At 38.8% G+C, this 25,782-nt stretch overlaps 1 protein-coding gene across 4 annotated transcripts in view; it reads right to left on the minus strand.

Moving 5' to 3' along the window:
- Window positions 1–4,996: 4,996 nt before the first annotated feature.
- LRRC20 (leucine rich repeat containing 20) overlaps window positions 4,997–25,782 on the minus strand; it is a 742,986-nt gene continuing 722,200 nt past the window's right edge. For 2 of the 4 annotated variants that reach the window (XM_073685728.1, XM_073685729.1), the window contains exons 5-6: window positions 13,780–13,851; window positions 4,997–5,328 (exon numbers count right to left, since the gene is read on the minus strand). In XM_073685728.1, coding sequence (XP_073541829.1) covers window positions 5,210–5,328; window positions 13,780–13,851 — 191 coding nt within the window. In that variant the 3' untranslated portion in view covers window positions 4,997–5,209. The remainder of the gene's footprint in view (window positions 5,329–13,779; window positions 13,852–25,782) is intronic. The other 2 variants (XM_073685732.1, XM_073685730.1) reach the window with 1 other exon arrangement.

Raw genomic sequence — 25,782 nt, forward strand, 5'->3', positions numbered from 1 at the left:
GTGCCTCAAAAGTAGTTTTCTCCCACATATGGGGTATCTTCACACTCAAGAGAAATTGCACAACAACTTTTGAAGTACAATTTCTCCTGTTACCCTTGTGAAAATAAAAAAATTGAGGCTAAAAGATAATTTTTGTGGAAAAAAATTGATTTTTTATTTTCATGGCTCTACGTTGTAAACTTTTGTGAAACATTTGGGAGTTCAAAATGCTCACCACACATCTAGATAAGTTCATTAAGGGGTCTAGTTTACAAAATGGTGTCACTTATGGGGGGTTTCCACTGTTTAGGCACATCAGGGGCTCCCCAAACACGACATGGCGTCCGCTAATTATTCAAGCAAATTTTATATTCAAAAAGTCAAATGGCGCTCCTTCCCTTCCGAGCCCTGCTGTGCGTTCAAACAGTGGTTTCCCCCCACATATGGGGTAGATGCGTGCTCAGGAGAAATTGCACAAACAAATGGTATGGTGCAATTTTTCCTGCTACCTTTATGAAAATGCAAAATTGGGAACTGAAAAATATTTTTGTGGGAAAAATGTGAAAATTATATTTTTATGGCTCAATATTATAAACTTCTGTGAAGCACCTGGGGGGGTTTCCTTTAACCCCTTCCCGACGTGACCAATTTTCGTCTTTGCACTAGCGAACCAGGTCACTGAGTGTGAACTGGTATTGTAGATGTTAACAGATTACCTCCATTCAGGCCACATGTTGGAAGATGGTGTGGGGACCATGACAATATACGATGATTCAAGGAGATTAAAGTCGAATATATAAAAATGTAAACATTTTTATTTAATAAATGCAACAACTGATAGCAGGTGCAGCATTTTTTCCCACATATCTTCTGTGTTATACAGAGGCCCTTTGCTTATAAGTACAAGATACACCATTTCGTTGTTGCTGGATTTTTGCACAAGTGTCTGAGTCACTTCCCCATCTCTCCTGCTCAGACCTTCACTTTTACCACTGCAGCAGTCCCTTGAGTCCCCACCTGATCAGAATAGGACTTCTAATTTTCCAGGACAGTTTAACACAGTGCCCTGTAGCTTGCTCCTTACTAACTGCCTTGGGTCCTCTTCTCTCAGCTATAATGGGCTTCTGGATGTACTTACCATAGGTGGCAGACACTTTTTTTAACATTTACTCAATCTCCACACTCTGGCCGTGTTATAAACAGTTGCTAGTAGGTTGCTTTGGTCTCGAGTGAGCTATCCTTTTGTCTTTCTGTTTAATCACACTCCCAATATGCAGCCTTTGAACACCAATACGCCTTCTCTAGTAGCATGAACTAACTTCCTTTTTTGTGCCCTCTTAACTCCTCCCAAACTAGGCTGTCTAATTGTTAAAGAGGTTGTCCACTATTTTTACACTGATGACCTATCCTTAGGATAGGCCTTCAATATTTGATCGGCAGGGGTCAGACACCCAGCACCCCCACCGATCAGCTGTTATTGGTGTAGGCCGCCAGCCAGAAGTACTCACTTCCTATTCACATCAATAGAAGGCGGATGTGTAGTACCCTGCGTCAGCCACTACAAGTAAAGGGCCAGCTTTGCAAGTAAGTACCTCTGAGCCACTGATAACAACTGCTCATCGGGGGTACCGGCTGTAGAACCCCGGTCGATCAAACATTGATGACCAGTCCTAAGGATAGGCCATTAATGTAAAAGTAGTGGACAACCTCTTTAACTATCTACTCTCCAAACATCCAGCCCTATGGAAATGCAAAAGAGAAAAACATGTTGAAACACATATACATCACAAATGTAACAATTCTTGATATATAAATCTTCAGAGAGGGTGTAAGACGACTTTTCCACCTTTACATGCCCATATAACATGCTACAGTGCTTACAGGAAGTATAAGTTACTCTGAATTCTGTTTCCTACCTCATCATTAGCTCACGTTGCTTCTTTATTGCCCCATCTCCTGCAGATTTTGCTTTTTTAAATTCACTGCTGTGTTGTGCAGTTATAACGTTCTGACTACTAAACCACCAGTTAGGAAAAGATGATTGTCAGGTTATTGTCACGAATACAGCAATAGAGGAATGACTAAGTAATAGAGGAATGAAGAGGCACTTTAAAGGGAATCTGTCAGCAGGTTTTTGCTATGTAATCTGCAGACAGCATGAGGTAATGGTTAAAACACAGATTTCAGTGATGCCTCTCTTATCAAGCTCAGTGGTTTTGTTTGCTTACATGATTGTTTTAGCACCAGTAGCTTTTCATTGCTGTGACTAGCTGGGCACTTGAGCCCTGATCTGACATGCCCCCTCCTGTGATGAGCACTGTACTGTCTATAGACATTGTATATCGAGGGCCTAATGTGGGTGGGGACAGCTTCCTCAGCTCTGCTTCATTGCTAAATCTAAAAACACAGATGGTGTCAAAACGGCTGCGCCCAGTAAACTAAGTGATACATCATTGGATTCAACTTCTCTTTGACTACATAAGGCTGATCTCAGATGAGGTAGCAAAAACCTGTTGACAGGTTCCCTTTAAGTGAGTCTTCTGGTTTCAGCAATTAAAGCTCCTTCATTGAACAGTGCAAAACTATGCAAGGTTTATAGTACTTTGTGCATTAATCTCTCAGGATCTCTGCTTGCAGTCATTGAATAGGAATCTTTATTATTTGCATTCAGAAGATGTGTAGGCAATTTACAGATGCATGGCTTGTTAAAGAGTACCGTATATAATATGGATATATAGAAAATTAGGAATTTAAGGCCAGTTATGAGCAGAAAGAATAAGGTGGATGGCAAGGAATATAAACCATAGGTTCCTCTCATTTACTAAATAACTGGCATTCTTTTATTATATGCAGATGTCATACGGTGATGTAAAAAAAAGTATTTGCACCCTTTATAATTTCTTCTATTCTAGATTTTTTTGCCACACCTGAATGTTTCAGATCATCAAATTACTTTTATTATTAGAAGAGTTGGTTTGTGGTGATGTGATAGTACACTGTCCTTTGTTCAAAGAAGTCACATAGAGGGTTGTAAGGAAATGCCTTTATTAGAAGATTCAAGACAAAAACTGGTTTTTGGCTCTGAATTGGTTCCTTCGTCAGTATCTTATGAGTATTTTACCCATTGAATGCTGTGGTCTGAAGCCAAAAATCAGTTTGTGTCTTGAAGAATCTTCTAATAAAGGTATTTCCTTACAACACTCTACATGACTTCTTTGAACTGTGGACAGCACATCGCTCATATTGCCGTTACCCGCTTGGTGATCTGCACAAGTAGGATTTGGTGATACTGTCCTGTCCATTTTTTGTTTGAAAAAATTTGTTCAGTCCTCCCTTTCCCTATGTGAAGAAGAATCTCCCCTGTTCACTACTGAATGTCTGATTAATCAAACTCAGTTGATAACTGGATTCAATTTCACTTGCCACATGCAGTTACGATTACTGTCAGACCCATTGAATCTAAACATCACTTAAATAGAATCTATCTGGCACTGTGAAGCAGCTAGAAAGTGTCACAAAAGCAAAACACAATGTCATGTTCTAAAGAAATTGTAATACAGAGGCAAAAGTCCTTGAAAAACTGCTCCTCTAGAAGGGGCTACAAAGCCTTTGCTAAGGCTCAGAGACTCCAATGAACCACAATGAGAGGTGTTATCCACAAATGTGAAACACCTGGAACATTTCACCAAAAGTTGATCAACCACTCATCCAAGAAGTCACAAAAGAACCCAGATAATTTCATAAAGAACAAAACTTTCAATGTACACAATTCCAAAATTAAAAAGACACAGGGCAAAAATGCCATTCATGGGAGAGTTGCATGGCAAAAAGCACTGCAGTGCTGACGAAAGAGTACTCCCGTCTTGAAAATGTTCACCCACCTGATGATCACCTAACGGTCATTCACAGTTTGCACAAAGCACACAAGCAAGTTCACCTCTGAGTCTAAACAAAATTAAAGTTTTGGAGTTGCCAAGTTGACATCCTGACTTGAATCCCTTTGAGATGCTGCTGCAATTTATTGATCAGTTGATGCACAAAAACTGTCCATTGAATGTACATTAAAAAAATTCTGCAAAGGAAAATTGCTTTACAGATGTGAAAGACTTCTCAAGTTATCTCAAATGTTTGATTGCATTTGTTACTAACAAGTATGGCACAGCTAGTTATTAGGTTTATGGGTGCAATTATATGTTCTCATGTGTGATAAAAGTATATAATATAACTTTGTCTTTCAATTGAATGATTAATTAAAGTTGGATTTGTTTTACTCATGTCATCTTCAACTTTTATTGAAGCTAGTTTGATGATCTAAAATATGTGAGAAATTAGCAAAAATTGAGTGATAGGCAAATATGTTTCACAGAACTGTATGTGGAGCTTATCTTTTTTTACTGTTCCTCGTAAACTAATGTTGATTATGTGTGTTGAGTTTATTCTGATTGAGATACTCCTACAAAGAATCATTTCTAAAACCTTCAAAAATTTAAAGGTTGAACTCAGCTGTCTACAATTTCCAGCTACACCCTAAAAAAGGAAAGTATCAGTTCTCCTGGTATCAAGCAGGAGAGTTTTATCTACAGCAGGGATCCCCAACCTGTAGCTCGGAAGCCACATGTGGCTTGCCGACCATGATGTGTGGCTCGCGGCTGACTGCCAGCTTGACGCTTTAGCACTAGGTCTAGAAAACAGCTAGGAAGGGCCGGTCTTCAGATGGTGACTTTAATGAGTAGAAGATCAGATCTGGATGTGCATATACTGGCCTTGCGGTTGCAGAGCTGAATGAAGTACATCCCTGGATGTAAGTATTCTGCCTTGGTGTGATTTCTATTGGGAAGCTCTGATTGTTATCATACCAATAATAGAGGCTCTGGGTGTCACTACGGTGGGAGGAGGAGGTTCTCTGGATGTGGCTAGAGTCATAACCCTCTTTCAAAATTGAATGTGGGTCTCAAGGTAAGAAAGGTTGGGGAATCCTGATCTACAGTATTAACCAAAAAGAAGACACATCAAACACTTGATTTTAAAATGTTTTTATTAAAGCAGCTATTTAATCAAAACAACCCATATGTCCAAATAGCAATCTTGCGGAAAAAGCGCACCTATAATTTAAAATGATTGATTTAGCAATTTCATGTAGGTTTTCTATTATCAAAAAGAGATATTCTGGCAGAGCTGCAGACTAGAAGGCATGAATCCAGGGTCAGGCCAATATCCCATCTTCTGCACTTTACAGAAGCAGTTCAAATTTAATGTCGGAAAGGTTTAAGGCATCTTTATTTATTGGGTTTAGCTTGAGGTTCACACTTGAGAGTCGTGGCAAACACTTCAAAGTCTCAATTGGAATATCTAGAAAACAGAGAAAATAAGGAAATATGCATTTATTAGGACTTAAATTTCCTACAGTATATCTGCGTGAACTTTTTACAAATAGCAACCATAAAATTATACTCTAAACTTACCTTTCTTATGGTTTCAGAGTATCAGTTAGAGAGAATATACAGTCATTATTAGTTATTACTACTGAGGGATATCAAAACTCAGTGGAGAACCTTATGAGACAGTTTAATGTCCCAAACTAAACACACAAACTTTAATATGATCTTTCGAGTATATAATCCGTAACGTGATACAAACATTTCACAACTCCCCTGTGCATAAATAGTATATGGGCCCCCGTTCCTCAGCATATTTGAAAATTATATTTTCTCTTAAAGGGAATCTGTCACCCACTCGGACGTTTTGTAAGCTACTAATATGGGCATACAGGTGACAGAATTGTTCAAATAGTCATACCTGTATGCCTCATAGCTGGGGTCTTTTGCGCACCACCCCCCTCCCATCAGCGTCACAGTACTACTGGGCAGGCGGGCTGGTGTCAGTAGTGCTTCTGCTAGCGGTAGACAATACAGGAGTGTTTAAAAAGGGCAGTTTCAATTATCTACACTTACTGGGTGACCTCTATTTACGTAAGTCAGGTTAATATTAAGACCTCTAAGACTGTGGAGTAGGATATGCTTCAGCGTTCAAATGGGCATAGTGTATATCTCTGTTGAATGATCAGATAATAAAGGAGTATTCACATTGAGCAGCTTTATAAACTTATACCTACTGTGTGATCTATATGTAGGTACAGTACAGACCAAAAGTTTGGACACACCTTCTCATTTAAAGATCTTTCTGTATTTTCATGACTATGAAAATTGTACATTCACACTGAAGGCATCAAAACTATGAATTAACACATGTGGAATTATATACTTAACAAAAAAGTGTGAAACAACTGAAAATATGTCTTATATTCTAGGTTCTTCAAAGTAGCCACCTTTTGCTTTGATGACTGCTTTGCACACTCTTGGCATTCTCTTGATGAGCTTCAAGAGGTAGTCACCGGAAATGGTTTTCACTTCACAGGTGTGCCCTGTCAGGTTTAATAAGTGGGATTTCTTGCCTTATAAATGGGGTTGGGACCATCAGTTGTGTTGTGCAGAAGTCAGGTGGATACACAGCTGATAGTCCTACTGAATAGACTGTTAGAATTTGTATTATGGCAAGAAAAAAGCAGCTAAGTAAAGAAAAATGAGTGGCCATCAATACTTTAAGAAATGAAGGTCAGTCAGTCTGAAAAATTGGGAAAACTTTGAAAGTGTCCCCAAGTGCAGTTGAAAAAAACATCAAGCGCTACAAACAAACTGGCTCACATGAGGACCGCCCCAGGAAAGGAAGACCAAGAGTCACCTCTGCTTCTGAGGATAAGTTTATCCGAGTCACCAGCCTCAGAAATCGCAGGTTAACAGCAGCTCGGATTAGAGACCAGGTCAATGCCACACAGAGTTCTAGCAGCAGACACGTCTCTTCAACAACTTTTAAGAGAAGACTTTGTGCAGCAGGCCTTCATGGTAAAATAGCTGCTAGGAAACCACTGCTAAGGACAGGCAACAAGCAGAAGAGACTTGTTTGGGCTAAAGAACACAAGGAATGGACATTAGACCAGTGGAAATCTGTACTTTGGTCTGATGAGTCCAAATTTGAGATCTTTGGTTCCAACCACCGTGTCTTTGTGCGACGCAGAAAAGGTGAACGGATGGACTCTACATGCCTGGTTCCCACCATGAAGCATGGAGGAGGAGGTGTGATGGTGTGGGTGTGCTTTTCTGGTGACACTGTTGGGGATTTATTCAAAATTGAAGGCATACTGAACCAGCATGGCTGCCACAGCAACTTGCAGCGGCATGCTATTCCATCCGGTTTGCGTTTACTTGGACCATCATTTATTTTTCAACAGGACAATGACCCCAAACACAGCTCCAGGCTGTGTAAGGGCTATTTGACCAAGTAGGAGAGTGATGGGGTGCTACGCCAGATGACCTGGCCTCCACAGTCACAAGACCTGAACCCAATCAAGATAGTTTGGGGTGAGCTGGACCGCAGAGTGAAGGCAAAAGGGCTAACAAGTGCTAAGCATCTCTGGGAACTCCTTCAAGATTGTTGGAAGACCATTTCCGGTGACTACATCTTGAAGCTCATCCAGAGAATGCCAAGAGTGTGCAAAGCAGTCATCAAAGCAAAAGGTGGCTACTTTGAAGAACCTAGAATATAAGACATATTTTCAGTTGTTTCACACTTTTTTGTTAAGTATATAATTCCACATGTGTTAATTCATAGTTTTGATGCCTTCAGCGTGAATGTACAATTTTCATAGTCATGAAAATACTGAAAAATCTTTAAATGAGAAGGTGTGTCCAAACTTTTGGTCTGTACTGTATGTCAGAGTAAAGAAGACTTATAGGACTGTGGATTTAATAGGTCAGAAATGCTCAATACTGAGGAATGCTCCAGATCATAAATGGGCATAGTGCAATATTCCTGGTAGAATACCATAAGGGACAACAGTGCAACATTATTGGATTGATATTTAATATCATCTACCCTGACATATGAGGGATAATAGGGATTCATAATATATCTATTCTATGGACATAGTCTAATTCTCCTAATTTAAAATTCTTTTAGGAGTGATTTAGGCTGTGTGCCCACGATGCGTTCTTTAAGCGTTTCCGCAGCGGCAAAAACGCTGCAGAAACGCTTAAAAAACGCATGGTAGAAGGCCTGCCATGTTCCCCAATGATAATCCGCGTGCTGTGCACATGCTGCGGAAATTTCCGCTTCGGATTATCATTGCGGAAAAAAACACAGCACTACCAATTATTTTGCGGAAGCACTGCGTTTTCGCCGCCATTGACTTGCATTGGAACGCATGGAATCCGCATCACTGCATCTGTAGATGCGCATTCCATGTGTTTCAATGTGCGGATGGTACCTGGGTGTGGAGGACAGGAGACTCTCCTCCGGACCCGGGTACCATAGAGCCGGTAAAAAAAAAGAATAAAATAAAAAATAAATATTATATTTACCTTCTGATGGCCCCTGGTCTCCTTGTCTTCCCTTGCCGGCAGATCGCGGTGGACTGAAGGACCTGTGTTGACATCATTTAGTCATGTGTCGGCAGGTCCTTCAGTGTACCGCGAGCTGCCGGCAGCCAGGACGGAGCGAAGCAAGACTCCAGGGGCCATCAGAAGGTAAGTATAGATTTATTTTTTTAGATTTTACCATTCTTTGTGGTCACACTATATAAATCCAGCATGGATTTATATAGTGTGACCAAGTTGTCAAGCACTTTCCAAGTGATGCTAAAATCGCTTGGAAAAGCGCCTGATAACCCGCATGCGGAAATGCATGTGAAGAACGCTTCACATCCGCATGTCCCTGGCAGGAAAAACGCATGTACAATCCGCATGTACAATCCGCATGTACAATCCGCATGTACAATCTTCATGTACAATCCGCATGTACAATCCGCATGCATTTTTTCTGCCAGGGAGATGCAGAAACGCTCAGGAAAAATCCGGAGCATTTCTGCATCATGGGCACATAGCCTTAGGCAATTTAATGTTATATGGTGGGGATTATTTCCTGACACGGACCCTAATCACGAATATAAATAGATGATAGGAAATCTGTATTAATATCTAATGGAGAACATAGGTGCATACGGGTGTTTTTAATACTTATTAGTAACTGGGATATGACTTTATAATATAGAAGAAGGTTGTGACAGATAGACTGTAAAAGTACGGTGGATTTGAATTTAAACTATTTTTAAGGAATATTAATAAAGGTTATATTTTATTGTTTGTCCATCTCAGTCAGTGATTTTGCAATTACCGCAATCCTATGCCTTTTAGGAAATTTTATTTTGTATTAAAAAAACAAAACAATTATTCTTAGTTTTTTTAATTTCTTGTGCAATCATTTTTGGGAAGAAAAGGAACAACTTCAGGCAGTTGTGACAAGGAAGTACACCGTCTGACATTGATTTCAGATATTTTTCCGTTGCATTAAGTATGAAGAAAAAAACAACGTGTAACTCCAAAGACATGCTGATAGGAAATTTATATTGTGAGCCCCAATGGGGACAGTGCCGATAATGTCTGTAAAGCGCTGTGGAATTAATGGCGCTATATAAGTGAGTAAAATAAAATAAATAAACTGTAATACTAAAGCAGTAGGACAGATACCAGCAACACCATATATCCTTGGTGGTCTTGTGTAGTAAATTAATAGCATCAGCTTGTGGATACTTGAAGAAGCATAATTATTTATTACATCTTGTGTCCAAAGTGGGTCCTTTTCTGCCACGGTGTAGTTGAACAGGCTACCGGGTTATATGACTGTCTCTGTACAGTACAGAACAACTATATTTACAGTATAGAAGCACTCCTCCTCCTCCCATCAAAGCTTTTATCCTCTTAATATATTGCAGTCATCATATTATATAGCACTGTGTACTTACAATTGCTCATTTTACCTTTCTACCCAATAAATTCCTCTCTTTTCTCTGCTCCATTAAGAAATAGGAAATCTCTTGTTCCTGCATTTATCATGCCCCTCTTAAGCTCCTGACCCAGCTGCTCCGCTCCTCCTCCTGCCAGGGACTTTTGCAGTGACTCATGAGTCATACAGGGAAAATTGACCTCCTGTTTCTACATAGAGCTTAGAAGGATTCAGCTAGTCAGTTTTTAATCACTTAATGTCATAGACTTAGTAGAAAACAGAAGAGTTATCTGGGTAGAATGGCAATATGAGCAATTGTAGGTACACAATGCAATATAGTATGATGACTGCAATATATTAAGAGGATAAAAACTTTGATGGGAGTGCTTCCTTAAGATCAGAGTAGCTCCCCACCAAAACACACTTGGAGGAAGAGAAGAGCAAAAACTGGTCACTATTGACCCGGTGAGAGGTGCTCTTTAATATTACATCAGATTTCTGTGCTGATGATTAGCTACAAAATCTGCCCTCATTTGTGTCTACATATAGCATGTTTACAAAAAAAATCCACATCAATTCTAAATAATATCCTATTGTTTCTTTAATCAACCTTGTGATTTAAGGAGTCTTGAATCATGAGAACAAAGCAGTCATCAAAGCAAAAGGTGGCTACTTTGAAGAACCTAGAATATAAGACATATTTTCAGTTGTTTCACACTTTTTTGTTAAGTATATAATTCCACATGTGTTAATTCATAGTTTTGATGGCTTCAGTGTGAATGTACAATTTTCATAGTCATGAAAATACAGAAAAACCTTTAAATGAGAAGGTGTGTCCAAACTTTTGGTCTGTACTGTACGTCCAATACTCTACTGACTCACAGATGACAAGTTGCTGCAGCAGTGTTTGCTTTAAAATTGCCAAAAAAAACCCATCAGATTGTGAAACTACCCATACACTGTAAGTTAACTTAATGGTCATTACAATAATGAGGCAGAAATTGTGGGAGCTTATTTGCAGCCTAAAGAATGTATCTATTGCCTGAGTATGTAAAGTGAGGGCTACACAGTGATACTTGTTGAGAGTCATGAAGATTCCAGGTTTTATTGCAACATGATTGTCCATTAGGCTCAATTAACCTGACTGCAATACGACTATTGGGGAAAAAAATTCACAATGTTGGATTTTCGAAAGCAGGTCAACAATGTTTTGACCATATTAGTTTCAATCTAAGTCACCGCCTTCCTGGTCACTTTAAGGTTGACATACTTTAGGCAGATGTAGAAGTGTACCATATTCTATCTAATGATCCAGTTGACTGCATGATGTGGAATATTACTTTGAAAAAAGACCTCATGCACGTCTCATTTTTGCTCTAAATTTAGTGTGTAGGCCAAGAAGAATCCACCCAAATACAAATGCTATATGTAACCCACGTCTTGCAAGAAACCTGAAGGTACCATTGACAATAATCCAACAGGCCTCTGTGGGAATGTAAAAATTATTCGTTTTGAAAAATAACTGACAGATGACTAATAGATTGTTGCCATTGGTCCCTTATGCAAGAAATCTCCAAATAATATGGAGCTCGATATGTCTATGTAAAACTTACATAAACCAGTCCCTTATCCTTAATGTTTATTTTCTATGCTGAGAACTGGACACTCTTGTCATTACAAATGGGTGGATTTGATTTTACGTTGATTGAATTTAATAGATTTGAAGAAGGAAACATACATTATTGTCACTTTTATTAAATAGCTGGACATATTCTTTGGCCTTTTTTACTTACTCTCCTATCCCTGGCCTATTGTTTTATGCTTTTGAATTGTCTATTGATTTCATCTAACTTTGATATTTACATATTTATTATTGACGGGCATAGCCTTTTCCTGCATGATTTGTATATCATCAAAAAGGCTATGCATACTATTACGATTGGATGCACTTTGTAGTTAGATACAATTGTTCTCTTTTTTTGCACCCATTCATCGTCTCATTCACTTTGACCTCACAGATCACAATCCCACGCAATTTCACTGTATCAAATATTTTTTTTTTCTAATAAATATTTTTCACTATCTAAACAAACATATATATTGAATTTAGATGTTACTTTTGGCTTATTCATCTTTAGTGTATGTAATACGCTAGTGGTATTGTGTATTTTAATTGTGTATTCTTGTCCCTATTAAAGCTCCACATTTAAAGAGGCCTAGGGATTCAGTGCAAGCGGCGGTGATAAGAAAATGCAACGAGAAACCCAATGGGTGATGATGAGGAGTTGAGGGGCTCGAGAGGTTAGCGGTAAGGTAAGTAGAGGGGTTTTTTTTATTTGTAACCTTTTGATGGCTTTTTATAATGCAGCAAAATGGTGGCCAGCGGCTGCCACTTTGTCGAACTCTCGTGGAAGCGAATTAAAAAAAAAAAATTTGGAAATTGCAGATTTTTGAAATATTCAATTGGAATTCAATTCCACTCATTTCATCTCTACTTATTATATTTTCACCTTTTACCCTACGCATGCATGCTCTCTTTTTTTTGGCATACACTTTATGCATGCACACTCTACTTCGTAGTACAATGGGAATCTGCCTCAATCTGGAAAAGCCATGTCCATCCATGTCAGGTGAGAATATTCATAGTTGTGCTATATTTTATATTTATTAAGATGTAATTTAAACCTTCAGCTTGAGAACCAACATTAACCTTGAGGACTCCACCCATTTTGGTTGAGTCCCTTGGTCCTGCACCCTCTTAGTTATGAAATTTTGCCCTTCAGTACTAGCCTTATCTGTTCTATTATCTTGGTGTTTTCTTGTCTATATTTGCTGACAGGTTTCCTGAGCTACAGCTTTACTGTGCCTTGTGTATTCACCTTCTACTATGCTGTTTGATGTATTATTTTGCATTGCTAATTCTATATAGTGAGAGGCTGGTGGATGTAGGTTAGGGGTTTTGTGGAACTTATTTTGTCACACCACCTTGTTACATCGCGCAGTGCTCCATTTTCATTGTTTTAATGGGATATTCCCATCTTCAAGATCATATCCCAATATGTAGTAGGTGTGATAATATTAGCAAATACCTCCAATTATAAATGTAGTATAGTTCTTCTGATTCACTATGTTGCTTACCCCATGTGCAGGGCATTGCAGTTGCTTAGGTAGCCATGGCTACTGCAATGCCCTGAAATGGGGTAAGCGACATAGCTCAGAAGAACTATACTACATTTCTAATTGGAGGTATTAGCTAATATTATTATTACACCTACCACATTTTGGGATAGGATCCTGGAGATGAGAATACCCCTTAAAATATCTGTTTACCTGACTTATAGTAATAAAGTTTAGTATATTTTTATGTAGCAATGTTTCCGGTGATCTCAAGCATTTTCCTTTATTTTTGAGCTATAGGGAAATGTAATGAGACTTCAATTTTTTTGTCCTCATCTCACTCTCTTTGTGAGAAGTGGTTTCAAAAGAACAGTAAAAAAGAAAAGGATGAAATGTATTATAAAAAATCTTCAATGAATAAAATGAGAAGCATCTGTAGAGAGACGTAATTATAAGGATCATTACCTTACCATCGAAGGCCTGCTTTTGTTACTCAGAGTTAGACTTGACTTTCCGGTATTGTGGACATGTATTATATATAGTGAACGTAGGACATGGAGACATTGTAACAATAGACAATAGCGCTAAGTCATTTTGGGACTTACATATGAACTATAATAAAGCATTTACCTAAGGCCTTTCAAAAACTTTGGCTTAACTTTCAATAGTATTTATGCCAATCCATATTTTATCATAGAGAAAAATGAAAAGAAATCAGTTCAGTAAGCATTTATATGATATCTAATAGCATCAAGCAAATTGAATTGTCAAAAAAATAACACATTATCTCAATTTAGTCTTCAAGATTATATCTTAAAGGGGTTGTACGAAATGATAAAAAATGGTTACTTTCTTTTAGAAACTGTCGCTCTCTTTCTGAGGGCTGTGTCAGGTAGTGCAGCGTCGTCCCATGTACTTGGCCTGCAGGACACAGAAAACAGCGGTGCCGTTTATTTTTTATAGAAAGTAACTATTGAAATGCCTATAAATAGACAGATCCATAGTTCATAAGACAGGGAATCATTCATCTGGGTTTTATAGAAATATTGGATAAAAAAACAATATGTAACCCAATCACTGTGGTTGATTAGAAAATCAACATGATATTAATCAAAAATTAACCTAAGAGCATATTTAAGCTGCAGATTTTTTATAAGGAAAATCTAAAGCATATTAAAGCACCAGCAAAGTGGATGAGATTTAAGCAAATGTAATAAATTGTTGTGAACATTGAAATGCATGTCATGTTATATTGCAGAATTTTACCTTGGGTAAAACCATTGCAATGCACAAGGTGAAATCTATGGAACATCCAGAAAAAAATCTGCAAATAACTCATTTGGATTTAGCTGCTCACTCCTTGTGAATTTTACTATGTATAAACTGCAAAATCTGGAGGGGATTTTAACACACATTTAAAGTTTTGTTTTGAAATCTCCTTAAGGCTGTGTACACATGAAGCGTTTTTACTGCGTTTCCGCTGCGATTTTTCCACAGCGGAAATGCTGCGAAAGGGCTTGTTAATAGGCCTGCCAGCTGTAGCAATGGTAATCCTGATGTGTTGTGCACATGATGCAGAAATTTCCGCTCAGGATTACCATTGCGGAAATAAACGCAGCATGTCCATTGTTCGGGCGTTTCCGCCGTCCATTGACTTGAATTGAACCGCAGCAAATAATATTTATACCTGCGGATTTGCTGTGTTTCAATTAAAGGCAATAGCCACGAATTCGAGGTGGAAAAGCGGTGCGGGTGGTACCCGGGTCAGGAGAGGAGGACTACTACTCCTCTCATCCGACCGCCGCTCCCGCTGATAACAGCGAGAGTGGCTCAGCTCAGGGGAGCAGCAGTCTGCTCTGCCAAGCCGGTGTGCCCGGGGTGGTAAACAAAGAAAAAAACAAGTAAAAATTAAAAAAATCACTATACTCACCTGTCCGGCGCCCCCCGGTGTCCTCTTGGTCCTGGTCCCCGGCGATGTTCACCCGGCAGCCGGCGGTACACTGCGGGGAGCGCGCTCACTCCTAGCAGTGTACTGCGCTGCCAGGACCTGCGGTCAAGTGAGCAATCAGCTGATCGCTCACGTGACCTCACCGTGGAAACATTTTGAAGAATGTTCCCATGGTGGTTCGCTCACTGGGGCTGATCAGCTGATCTTCAGCTGATGAACCCCAGTGACCTCACTCCTGCAGCAGCAATGTATACTGACAGGAGTGATTTTACACTCCTGTCAGTATACATTGCTGTCTTCTACAGCAGTGACATCAGTGATTGCTGATGTCACTGCTGTAGAAGTGACACGAATCACCGAGGGACAATCGGCAGTAATCGTGGACTGCGTTGTGACGGCTGACAGGTGAGGAATATAGTTGTTTGTTTTTTTACTTTTTTTTTCAGAAGATCGCCTTTGCAGACAGAGTACAATAAAAAAATATTTTAAAACTGTGTTTTTTATTTCATTAAAATACTTTATTCTGGCCGTGTCTTTTATTGAAAAGGTGGCGATAACTTTACTACGCAGTTAGTAATGGAGGGCATCCTATAGACGCCCTCCTTTACTAACCTGGGCTTCACGTCAGCCACCAATACAAGGCTAACGTGAACCCCAACCCCATTACCCCACTCACCACCGCTACAGGGCAGTGGGAAGTGCAGAAGCTAAGCGCCAGATTTGGCGCATCTTATGGATGTGCCATTTTTGGGACTCCTGAGGGGTTATATTAATAGCCGTGGAGGGGGCTAGTATCCATGGCCCCTTCCCTGGCTATTAACATCAGCCCGCAGCTGTCTGTTTAGCCTTTTCTGGTTAGATTTTATAGGGGGACCCCTCATCAATTTTTTTCTGGAGCCCCCCTGTAATCTAGCAGTAAAGGCTAAACAAACAGATGTGGTCTGATATTAATAGCGAGAGAACATTTTTGGCTAATGGCCCCTTCCCCGGCTACTAATATCAGCCCCTAGAGGTCAGCTTTCCCTCTGCTGGTTATAAAAATGATGCGGGAGCCCACGTCATTTTTTTTTTATTTTAGGCTCTGTAGCCATGATCCGGACGTAGCAGTGCTTTGGACGCATATTTTTTGCTGTGTCCAAAATGTTGCATTCTATTGAAGCAGGTAAATCCACATGTAATCACTGAACCATGCGCATTTACCGCATTCAATACATTCAAGTGGTCAAATTTATGTTGCGGAGACTAGCAACTCCGCAAGAGAGTTTGACATGCTGCGGTCTTCTAGACGCGCCGCATGTCAGTGTCCACTGGTGGTCCGCAGCCTCAGATGCACACATAGTGGAAATGGCATTTCTAGAAATCCCATCCACGATGCTGTACCATCTGGATGCTGTTGGTTTGATGATGTATAAACACACAGTGTCAAACCTGCAGCGGCTCCTGATCCTGGCGACATACCCAAATTCACCCGCAGCATGTCAATTTCAATACCTTACACGCTAAGCTCCGCTGCAGATTTTGACTGATTGAAGTGTCATTATATGTGGTGGATTTACATGTACAAACAACAAAAGTGCGGCATTAGAACACCGTGTTTTGGACGCAGCAAAAATACGCTGCATCCAAAGCACTGCTGAGTGCTGATCAGGGAGATGTGGTGGCTAACGAAACAGCTGTGAGCTGTTAATAATGGCCAGGGACCACGTTTGCAAATGCCACCTTACTAGGCTAAAAATAGCAGCTCGTATTACATGAATGGAAATGCTAATGAGATTGGGCGAATGGGATTAGCTGACACCTAGCTCTTTTGTTTGGTGATGACAAGGTGTCATTCAGACCCTTTCATCACCAAACCTAATTAAAGTAAAGTAAAGAGTTAAACACACAGACACAGAGCAAACACTTTATTTGAAATACAACAGACACATTCTTTAATCATTTAAATTAACCAATATACTCACCCCAGTTCTGACGGTAATCCAAGGGTTTAAACAATGTCCCACCAAATAACTTTATTTAGCTCCAAAAAGCATTCACTGATGTACAAAAACGCTTCAAAAAACGCATAAAAAACGTGTCAAAACCCGCTCGGTTTTTCCACATCGTTTTTCCTGCCAAGAAAACGCTCAAGAAATTTCTGTTTCAAATCCTGACCGTGCGCACATAGCCTAAATGGGTTATCCGTGACTTTGGAGTTTTTTTCCTATGGGGCTAAGAACTTACAGGCAGTAAGCTGCTAACAATCTGTTGGTTGTGCCCTGTAACAATCTCTCCCTGCTAAGATGAAGATTCTACTGCTTCCTTTGATTGCACATAAACAAAGCAGTTATTTCTCTTTCACTCTGCTATGTCGACGGGACATCAATGCCAGTGTCATGCTGATTGATATCCGTCTCCCCACATCTGTACTATCGCCATCTAACCACCTCCAAGGTCGCTATTAATTATGGCATGTAAGGCGTGATCTACCACATGTTAGGAATGGCATAAAGACAATTTGTGTCACTAAGTTAGCAAGGATTTACCAATTGGACAGTAAACACCACAAGAATATATTTAGGCTGGAATCACATATGAAGTTTTTGGAATCAAAGCCAAAAATGTGTCCAAACAGAATGGGAACTTTGAAGAAATGATTTAGAATGTTAGAGTTGGGAGGACCTCCAGTGTCATCGTGTCCAACCCTTGCTCAATGCAGGATTCACTAAACCATCTCAGACAGATGTCTGTCCAGCCTCTGATTGAAGATTTCCATCGAAGGAGAACTCACCACCTCTTGTGGCAGCCTGTTCCACTCATTGATCATCCTCACTGTCAAAGCTTTTTCTAATATATAATCTGTATCTTCTCTCTTTCAGTTTCAACCTATTGCTTCTCATGTTTCCATGTGCAAAACAATGAACAAGGATGATCCCTCTACAGTGTGACGACCCTTGAGATATGATTAGACAGCTATGAAGTCTCCTCTTAGCCTTCTTTTTTGCAAGTTAAACATTCCCAGATACTTTAACCGTTCCTCGTAGGACATAGTTTGCAGTCTGGTCACCATCCTGGTCGCTTTTCTCTGAACTTGCTCCAGTTTTTCAATGTATTTTTTAAAATGTGGTGTCCAGAACTGGACACAGTATTCCAGATGAGGTCTGACCAAGGAGAAGAGGGGGATAATTATTTCACGTGATCTAGACTCTATGCTTCTCTTAGTACATCCCAGAACTGTGTTTGCCTTTTTTGCTACTGCATCACACTTTAGACTCATGAGATCTGTTAGTATACCGACGTCTTTTTCACACGTCTTTTAGTTCTATTTTCGTTTTTTTGCCCAGATGTAGAATCTTGCATTTCTCCCTGTTAAATACCATTTATACTTCTCCTTTCTGGATCATGGCTTTGGGTCCAAAAATTTCTTAAAAACTAAAACAAAAAAACGTACATAAAATTCACACCTAAGAGTATGTGCATAGTATGTCTTTTTTCCAGCAGAAGAGCTGAGAAGTTTTTCTAAGCCACTTCAGGAAAATGCCGGCAATCTCTTTCCTGAAGCGGCTTTTCCATAGTATTTTGCAGTGGTTCTGCTGCTGGCGTCTTTTCTCTATATTTTACACTATGAGGCCAGGTTCACAGGACCGTATAAAAAAATTATTAGAGTTTCATCCAGAAAACTTTTTTCTCACTTGTCATCCGTTTGCAATCTGCATTTTTACAGCAGCTATTAATCATTTCCAAGGCCATTTACAGTTTCCTATATTGCAATGTATCCATACAAATTGGATGCTATAAGTATTGAATTTTTTTTCGTGCACCCATAGATTTGGGCGAGTATCATCAAAAGAAACTAGTACATACTGTGATTTTTTTTTCCATGTAGATTGTGAAATAAATCGGTCATCTGCACTCCCCCATTGAATAACATTAGTCCAAGTGTGGTCCATTTTATTACAGACAGCACTTGAAGCAAAAGCACGGTCATGAGTGGCTGCCTACTGAAAGTTGCCCAAAGAATGAATTTGTTACTTCTTTTAATCACTTCTTTTTCGAAGCCTGAAGCAGCTAAGAGAGGTAACACAAAACTAAACATGTGAACATCAGTTTTTGCATTGCTGTGTACTATGGTAATTTTTGGCCGCGGTTTTGCGGTGCTTTTTTAGGCGTGTTCCAGGCAGAATCCACCTGAAAACGATATTGTGTGCACATATAAGATTTCAATCACACATGAAGTTATGTGGAGGAAAACACAAAAACTGATATAAAAGACAGTAGATATATAAGGTTTTCCTTTATAGTTACTCTTTCTTTTGGATCCACTTCTGGCTCTGGCTTAAAGTGCAAGTGCAAACTGAAATTTCACACTTAATTTAATATAACATATTGCTTGAATAATGTGTGAAAAAAAATCACAACGAGATCTGGCTCCACTTCATCTGCTAAATAAAAAGCTAGTATACTTCAAGAAATGAGTTAAATAATGGATGTGTCTTATGCTTATGAAACTGAAGTTTTTATATTTCAAATATCATAAAATGTATTAAACGCCATCTAAATCAAGTGGTTTAATTAGTCTATTGTTATAGTAAGATCCTAATGGGACAGTGATTAATATTTGTCAGACAGTTTTATTTTCACTCTCATAAATATTGGGAACGCTCTCCTGAATATTTAGCTTGTAACAGAGAAACAATCTAATAAAATGCAGTACTACAACAAATAAATTAATTGAACCCTGTTAAAGGGAATCTGTTATAAGTTTTTGTCAAGTAATCTGAGAGAAGCATAATATAGAGATAGAGACCTAATTCCAGTGATGTGTCACGTACTGGGCTCAATGCTGCAATTCTGATAAAATCAATATTTTATCTGCAGTATATTATTACTAAAGGATTAGTAAACCTGCTGCTATGTAGTCCTCCATATTCACGAGCTTTGTATAACCTCACCACTGTCAGTTTTCTGCCTATGCATAGTGTACACAGAAAGCTACCAATCAGTGGTATGGACAGGGTTATAAAGGGCTAAACATTCAGAGAACTGGTAGGTCTATAGCAGATAGAACACTCATTTTACCAATAATGCAGCAAGCAACCCAGTAAGTGACACATCACTAGAATCATGATTTCTGCTCCTACATAATGCTGCTCTCAAATGGGGCTGCAAAAACCTGGTGACAGATTACTTTTAAAGAACCAAGTCAATATAAAACTGTGTATCCAAGCATACAAAATTATGCATCTGTTGGTTTGAGCTAAAGTACAATACCTAGATTAGGGTACAAGGTAGAATCTGTTCCTTTGGCAACAACCTGGAGTTTGGGATGTTGATATTTACAACATACCTTAACCATGAATTATGTGATTTTGGAGATGTGAAGTGACATCTTACAAGAAAAACGGCTTTCTTTAAAATAATCAAATAATCAAGAGCTAGTACTAATGATGAATGTGCTGCAGTTAAAGAGGACCCTTTACCAAATTTTTCATGTTGAACTGCACACACTATGTAATAGTGGATGCACACGAGAATAAAATGTATTGTTTTTTAAATTTTGCCTCTCATTTGCAGATTAGTAGCAGCAATCAAAGTATTTGGCACCTAAGCAGTTAACTTTTGTTAAATCCAAGTGGGCATTATCAGATAGTTTTCACTGGAGTAGAGTAGAGAGTAACTATTCCTATTATATGAGGTTGCCCAACCATAAGCAGGATGCAACACACAGGAGAACAAGAACATTCCCCACAATAGCTTAGGGCGGGTTTCTCAGTGTGGGAGATGTAAAAAAAAAGTTTTATTCTGCTCTGCAACCACTATTACATTGTTCAATGTGAAAAATTTGCTGAAAGGTCCACTTTATGTAAAGTGTAACCATTATTTTAATTTTTATTTGATAAAAAGACAGGTTGCTACATTACTGAAATAAGACATGGGAGGTCCTGATGACAACATTGTGAAGAGCTCCCTGTTTTTCCTCTTCTCCTCACCATAGAATCTCACTTATAGCAACTGTCATCTGTCTCAGTAATGTAAAAATCTGTTTTCACTGAATTTGTATATTACTGAAAAGAACATCATAATACAGAATTCAAAGAAAAAGTGTCCCATCATTATTTAACACAGAATACAAGTATTTATTAACCCCTTCACCCCAAAGCCTGTTTTTACCATTCTAACCAGGCAAAATTTTACAATTCCGATCAGCGTCACTTTATGAATAATAACTCTGGAACTATTCAACATATCCCAGTTACTCTGAGAATATTTTATCATGATGACACAATTTACTTCATGTTAATGGTAAATTTTGGTCAATATAATTAGTGTTTATTTATAAAAAATTGACAAAAAATATGAAAATTTTGCAAATTTCAAACTTTGAGTTTTTATGCCCTTAAATCAGATAGTTATACCACACAAAATAGTAAATAAATAACATCTACCAAATGTCTACTCTACATCAGCATCATTTTTTAAAAACATTTTTTTTATAGGAAGCTAGAAGGGTGAAAAGCTAATCAGCAATTTTTCATTTTTCTAACAAAATTTACAAAACCAATTTTTTTTAGAGATCAAATAAAAATGAAAATGTTTCCCACAAAAAATGTTGCTTTAGTCCCAATTTTATCATTTTTACAAGGGTAACAGGAGAAAATGGACCATACAATTTGTTTTGCAATTTCTCCTGAGTACACTGATACCCTATATGTGGTGGAAAACTACTATTTTGGACCAAGGAAATGCAGTGGATGTTGTGTATATGGACTTTTCAAAAGCTTTTGATATGGTTCCACACAAAAGGTTGATACATAAAATGAGAACAATGGGGATAGGGAAAAATATATGTATGTGGGTTAAGAACTGGCTCAGTGATAGGAAACAAAGGGTGGTTATTAATAGAACACACTCAGACTGGGTCACAGTTAACAGTGGGGTACCACAGGGGTCAGTATTGGGCCCACTTCTTTTTAACATATTTATTAATGACCTTATAGGGGGCATACAGAGTAGTATTTCAATATTTGCAGGTGACATTAAACTCTGCAGGGTAATCAATACAGAGGAGGACAATTTTATATTACAGGAGGATCTATGTAAACTAGAAGCTTGGGCTGATAAATGGCAAATGAGCTTTAATGGGGATAAATGTAAGGTAATGCACTTGGACAGAGGAAATAAAATGTATAATTATATGCTTAATTGTAAAATACTGGGCAAAACTGTCACTGAAAAAGACCTGGGTTTATTGGTGGACGACAAGCTCACGTTTGGTGGCCAGTGTCAGGCAGCTGCTGCAAAGGCAAATAAAATAATGGGATGCATTAAAAGAGGCATAGATGCTCATGAGGAGAACATAATTTTACCTTTATACAAGTCACTAGTGCGACCACACTTAAACTACTGTGTACAGTTCTGGCCTCCAGTGTATAAGAAAGACATAGCTGAACTAGAGCGGGTGCAGAGAAGAGTGACCAAGGTTATTGGAGGGGGGGGGGGATCTACAATACCAAGACAAGTTATTACATTTGGGGTTATTTAGTTTGGAAAAACTAAGGTTTAGGGGTGATCTTATTACTATGTACAAATATATGAGGGGACAGTACAAAGACCTTTCTACTGATCTTTTTACTCTGAGGCCTGAGACGGGGACAAGGGGGCATCTTCTACGTCTGGAGGAAAGAAGGTTTAATCATAATTACAGACACGGATTCTTTACTGTAAGAGCAGTGAGACTATGGAACTCTCTGCCGCATGATGTTGTAATGAGTGATTCACTATTAAAAGTTAAGAAGGGCATGGATGCCTTTCTTCACAAGTAAAATATTACAGGTTACATATACTAGATTCCTTGATAGGGCGTTGATCCAGGGAACTAGTCTGATTGCCGTATGGAGTCAGGAAGGAATTTTTTTCCCCAATGTGGAGCTTAGTGTTTGCCACTTTTTTTTTTTTTTGCCTTCCTCTGGATCAACATAATAGGCTATGGGTTGAATTAGATGGGGTTAGTCTTCCTTCAACCTTAAAAACTATGTTACTATGTAACTATTTGGATGTACGGCAGGGCTCAGAAGGGAAGGATCACCATCTGACTTTTGGAGCTCAAAATTGTCTAGAATAGATAGAGGATGTCATGTCGTATTTGCAGAGCCCCTGATGTGCCTAAACAGTGAAAACCCATTTTGGAAACTATACACCTCAAGAAATTTATTTATAGGTCTGGTGAGCACCTTGAACTCCCAGGTGATTCCCAGAATTTTTTAACATTTCCCACAAAAATGTTGCTTTAGCCATAAATTTGTCATTTTCACAAGGGTAACAGGAGAAAGTGAACAGTACATTTTGTTGTGCAATTTGTCCTGAGTATGCCGATACCCCACATATGATGGAAAACTATTGTTTGGTCACGACAGGGCTTGGAAGGGAAGGAGCACCAATTGCAGATACCATGTCATTTTTGAAGAGCTCCTGACATGCCAAAACAGCAAAAACCCTAAGAAGTGACCCCATTTTGAAAACTACACTTCTCGAGGAATTCATCTAGGGTGTATTGAGCATTTTTAACCTTAAGGCAATACACAGAACTGTATAAAATTGGGCTGCGTAAATGGAAAATTACCATTGTTTCCACAAAAATGTTGCTTTGGCCCCAAGTTCTTAATTTTTAAAAGGGATAACAGGAGAAAATGAAAGATACTCAGGAGAAATGGCATAACAAATTGTATGTCAATATCCCAAATGTGGTCGAAAACTACTTTTGAGGCATAGTGCAATGCTCAGAAGGGAAGAAGCTCCATATTGAAGTTCAGATTTTGCTGGAATGGTTTGAGGGTGTCATGTCACATTGGCAGAGCCCCTGAGGTGCCAAAACAGCAGAACTGCTCCATGAGTGACCCCATTTTACAAACTGCACCCCACAATAAATTCAACTATGGATGCAGTCAGCATGTTGACACCATGTACCTCACAGACTTTTATACCACTGAGTGAAGTTTTTAATTTTTATAAGGGCTAATAGGTAAAAATAGGCTTCAAAGTTTGTTGTGTAATTTCTCCTAAGTGCGCCAATACCTTACATGTAATCAGCAAATACTTTTCGGGCACACTGGAAAGCTAAGAAGGAAGGAGCACCATATTGTAGTGCAGATTTGGCTGTTATGATTTGTGGGTGCCATGACCCACTGGAAGAGCCCCTGAGGAGCCAGAACAGCTGAATCCCCAAAAATGACCCCATTTTACAAACTATACTTCTTAATGAATTAATCTAAGGGTGCAGTGATCACATTGACACCACGGATGTGTCACAGAATTTTATAACATTGGGTGGTGAAGAAAAAATAATTACATTTTTACCACACAAAAAAATTGTTTTCACCCCAGTTTTCACATGGAAATGGATAAAAATGGCACTAAAATCTGTCACACAATTTCTGCTGAACATGGAAATACCCCACATGTGGCTGTACAGTACTGCTTAGCCACACGGCGAGACTCGGAAGGAAGGAGCGCTATTTGACTCTTGATTTGACTCTATATACAAAGCTCCTAACTGCCATAAGAATTCCCCCTCAAATGACCCAATTTTGAAAATTGCAAAAATTGCAAAAAAAGTGCAATTCTACAATTTTTTGGGGGTTATTTATTTACTATATGCTCTATATCCGAAGATACTAAACATGTATAGTTTATTTTTAATTTAAGTGGTAAGAAAAATTCAGAAATTTGCATGAAAAAAAGTTGCTTTTGTCACCATTTTCCGAGACCTGTAACATTTTAATTTTTCAGGATATGGTGCTGGGTTAGAGCTCATTTTTGCACCCTGAAATGACGTTTTTACTGATACCATTTTGGTGTAGATATGATGTTTTGATAGTCTCTTACAGCATTTTATTGCAATGTTGCGGCGGCCAAAGAAAAGTAATTCTGGTGTTTCGATTATTTTCTCGTTACACTGCTTACCAATTGGATTAATTTATTTTATATTTTGATAGATCAGACATTTCTGAATGCAGCGATACCAAATATGTGTATTCTTATTTATTTTTTTAACTTTATTTAATAGTCCCCTTAGGAAACTTGAAGCTGCGATGGTCCGATCGAATGTGCTATGCATGGCAGTGCTTCAGCACTGCTATGTATAGCAAAAATCAAGATCTCTTATGAACATCCGGCGTTCACAGGACTATCGTAATGACAGGCATGGGGATCATCAGCAGATGTGATGAATAACACACTTCCGGCCGGCACATGTGTAATCCCGCTGTCAGTGATTGACAGCGGAATATAACTGGTTAACAGTCGTGGGTGGAGCGGTGCTGTTAAAGGCACATGATGACTGAATAAATCACTCATCATGGGGGTAGGGGAGATGTGGGTTTGGTGTGTGAGCCCGCATCAAAGTCAGGGACACAACATATGATGTAAATATATGTCGTGAACAGGTTAAAAAGATGGCACCGCTGGATCATTGGCCAGACAGAGTTCACAGAGCTTCCATCTGCCTCATTATAGGGAATCTTCCGTCAAAGGTTCCATCTGGATCACATATTTCAGAGATTTACACACAAACCCTGGTGTAAGCGTTCAGTGTATGATAAATGTGCACAGAACCTTACTGCGATCTTTGTGAGGCAGAATGAACAAGTCAATAGCAGGTAAATAATTGGTTTTATTTATTTTTTACACTGTTCCTTCTGTGGTATAAGTGATTAGATGACCTTATTCTTTGGGTTGGTGTGATTACAGCGATACCAGATTTATATAGTTTTTTTTTTTTTTGGCGGCTATCACACACTAAAAGACGTGGCAGAATGAGCAAAATCCAGCAATTCAGGAATTGTTTTTTTATGCTGCTCACAATGTGGTAAAATTGATAAGACAGCTTTATTCTTTGGCTCAGTACGATTACAGCGATACCACATATA

The sequence above is a fragment of the Phyllobates terribilis genome, unplaced genomic scaffold (genome assembly GCF_046119375.1).
Source record: "Phyllobates terribilis strain yellow unplaced genomic scaffold, ASM4611937v1 Scaffold_5__5_contigs__length_657084704, whole genome shotgun sequence".
Lineage (NCBI taxonomy): Eukaryota > Metazoa > Chordata > Amphibia > Anura > Dendrobatidae > Phyllobates > Phyllobates terribilis.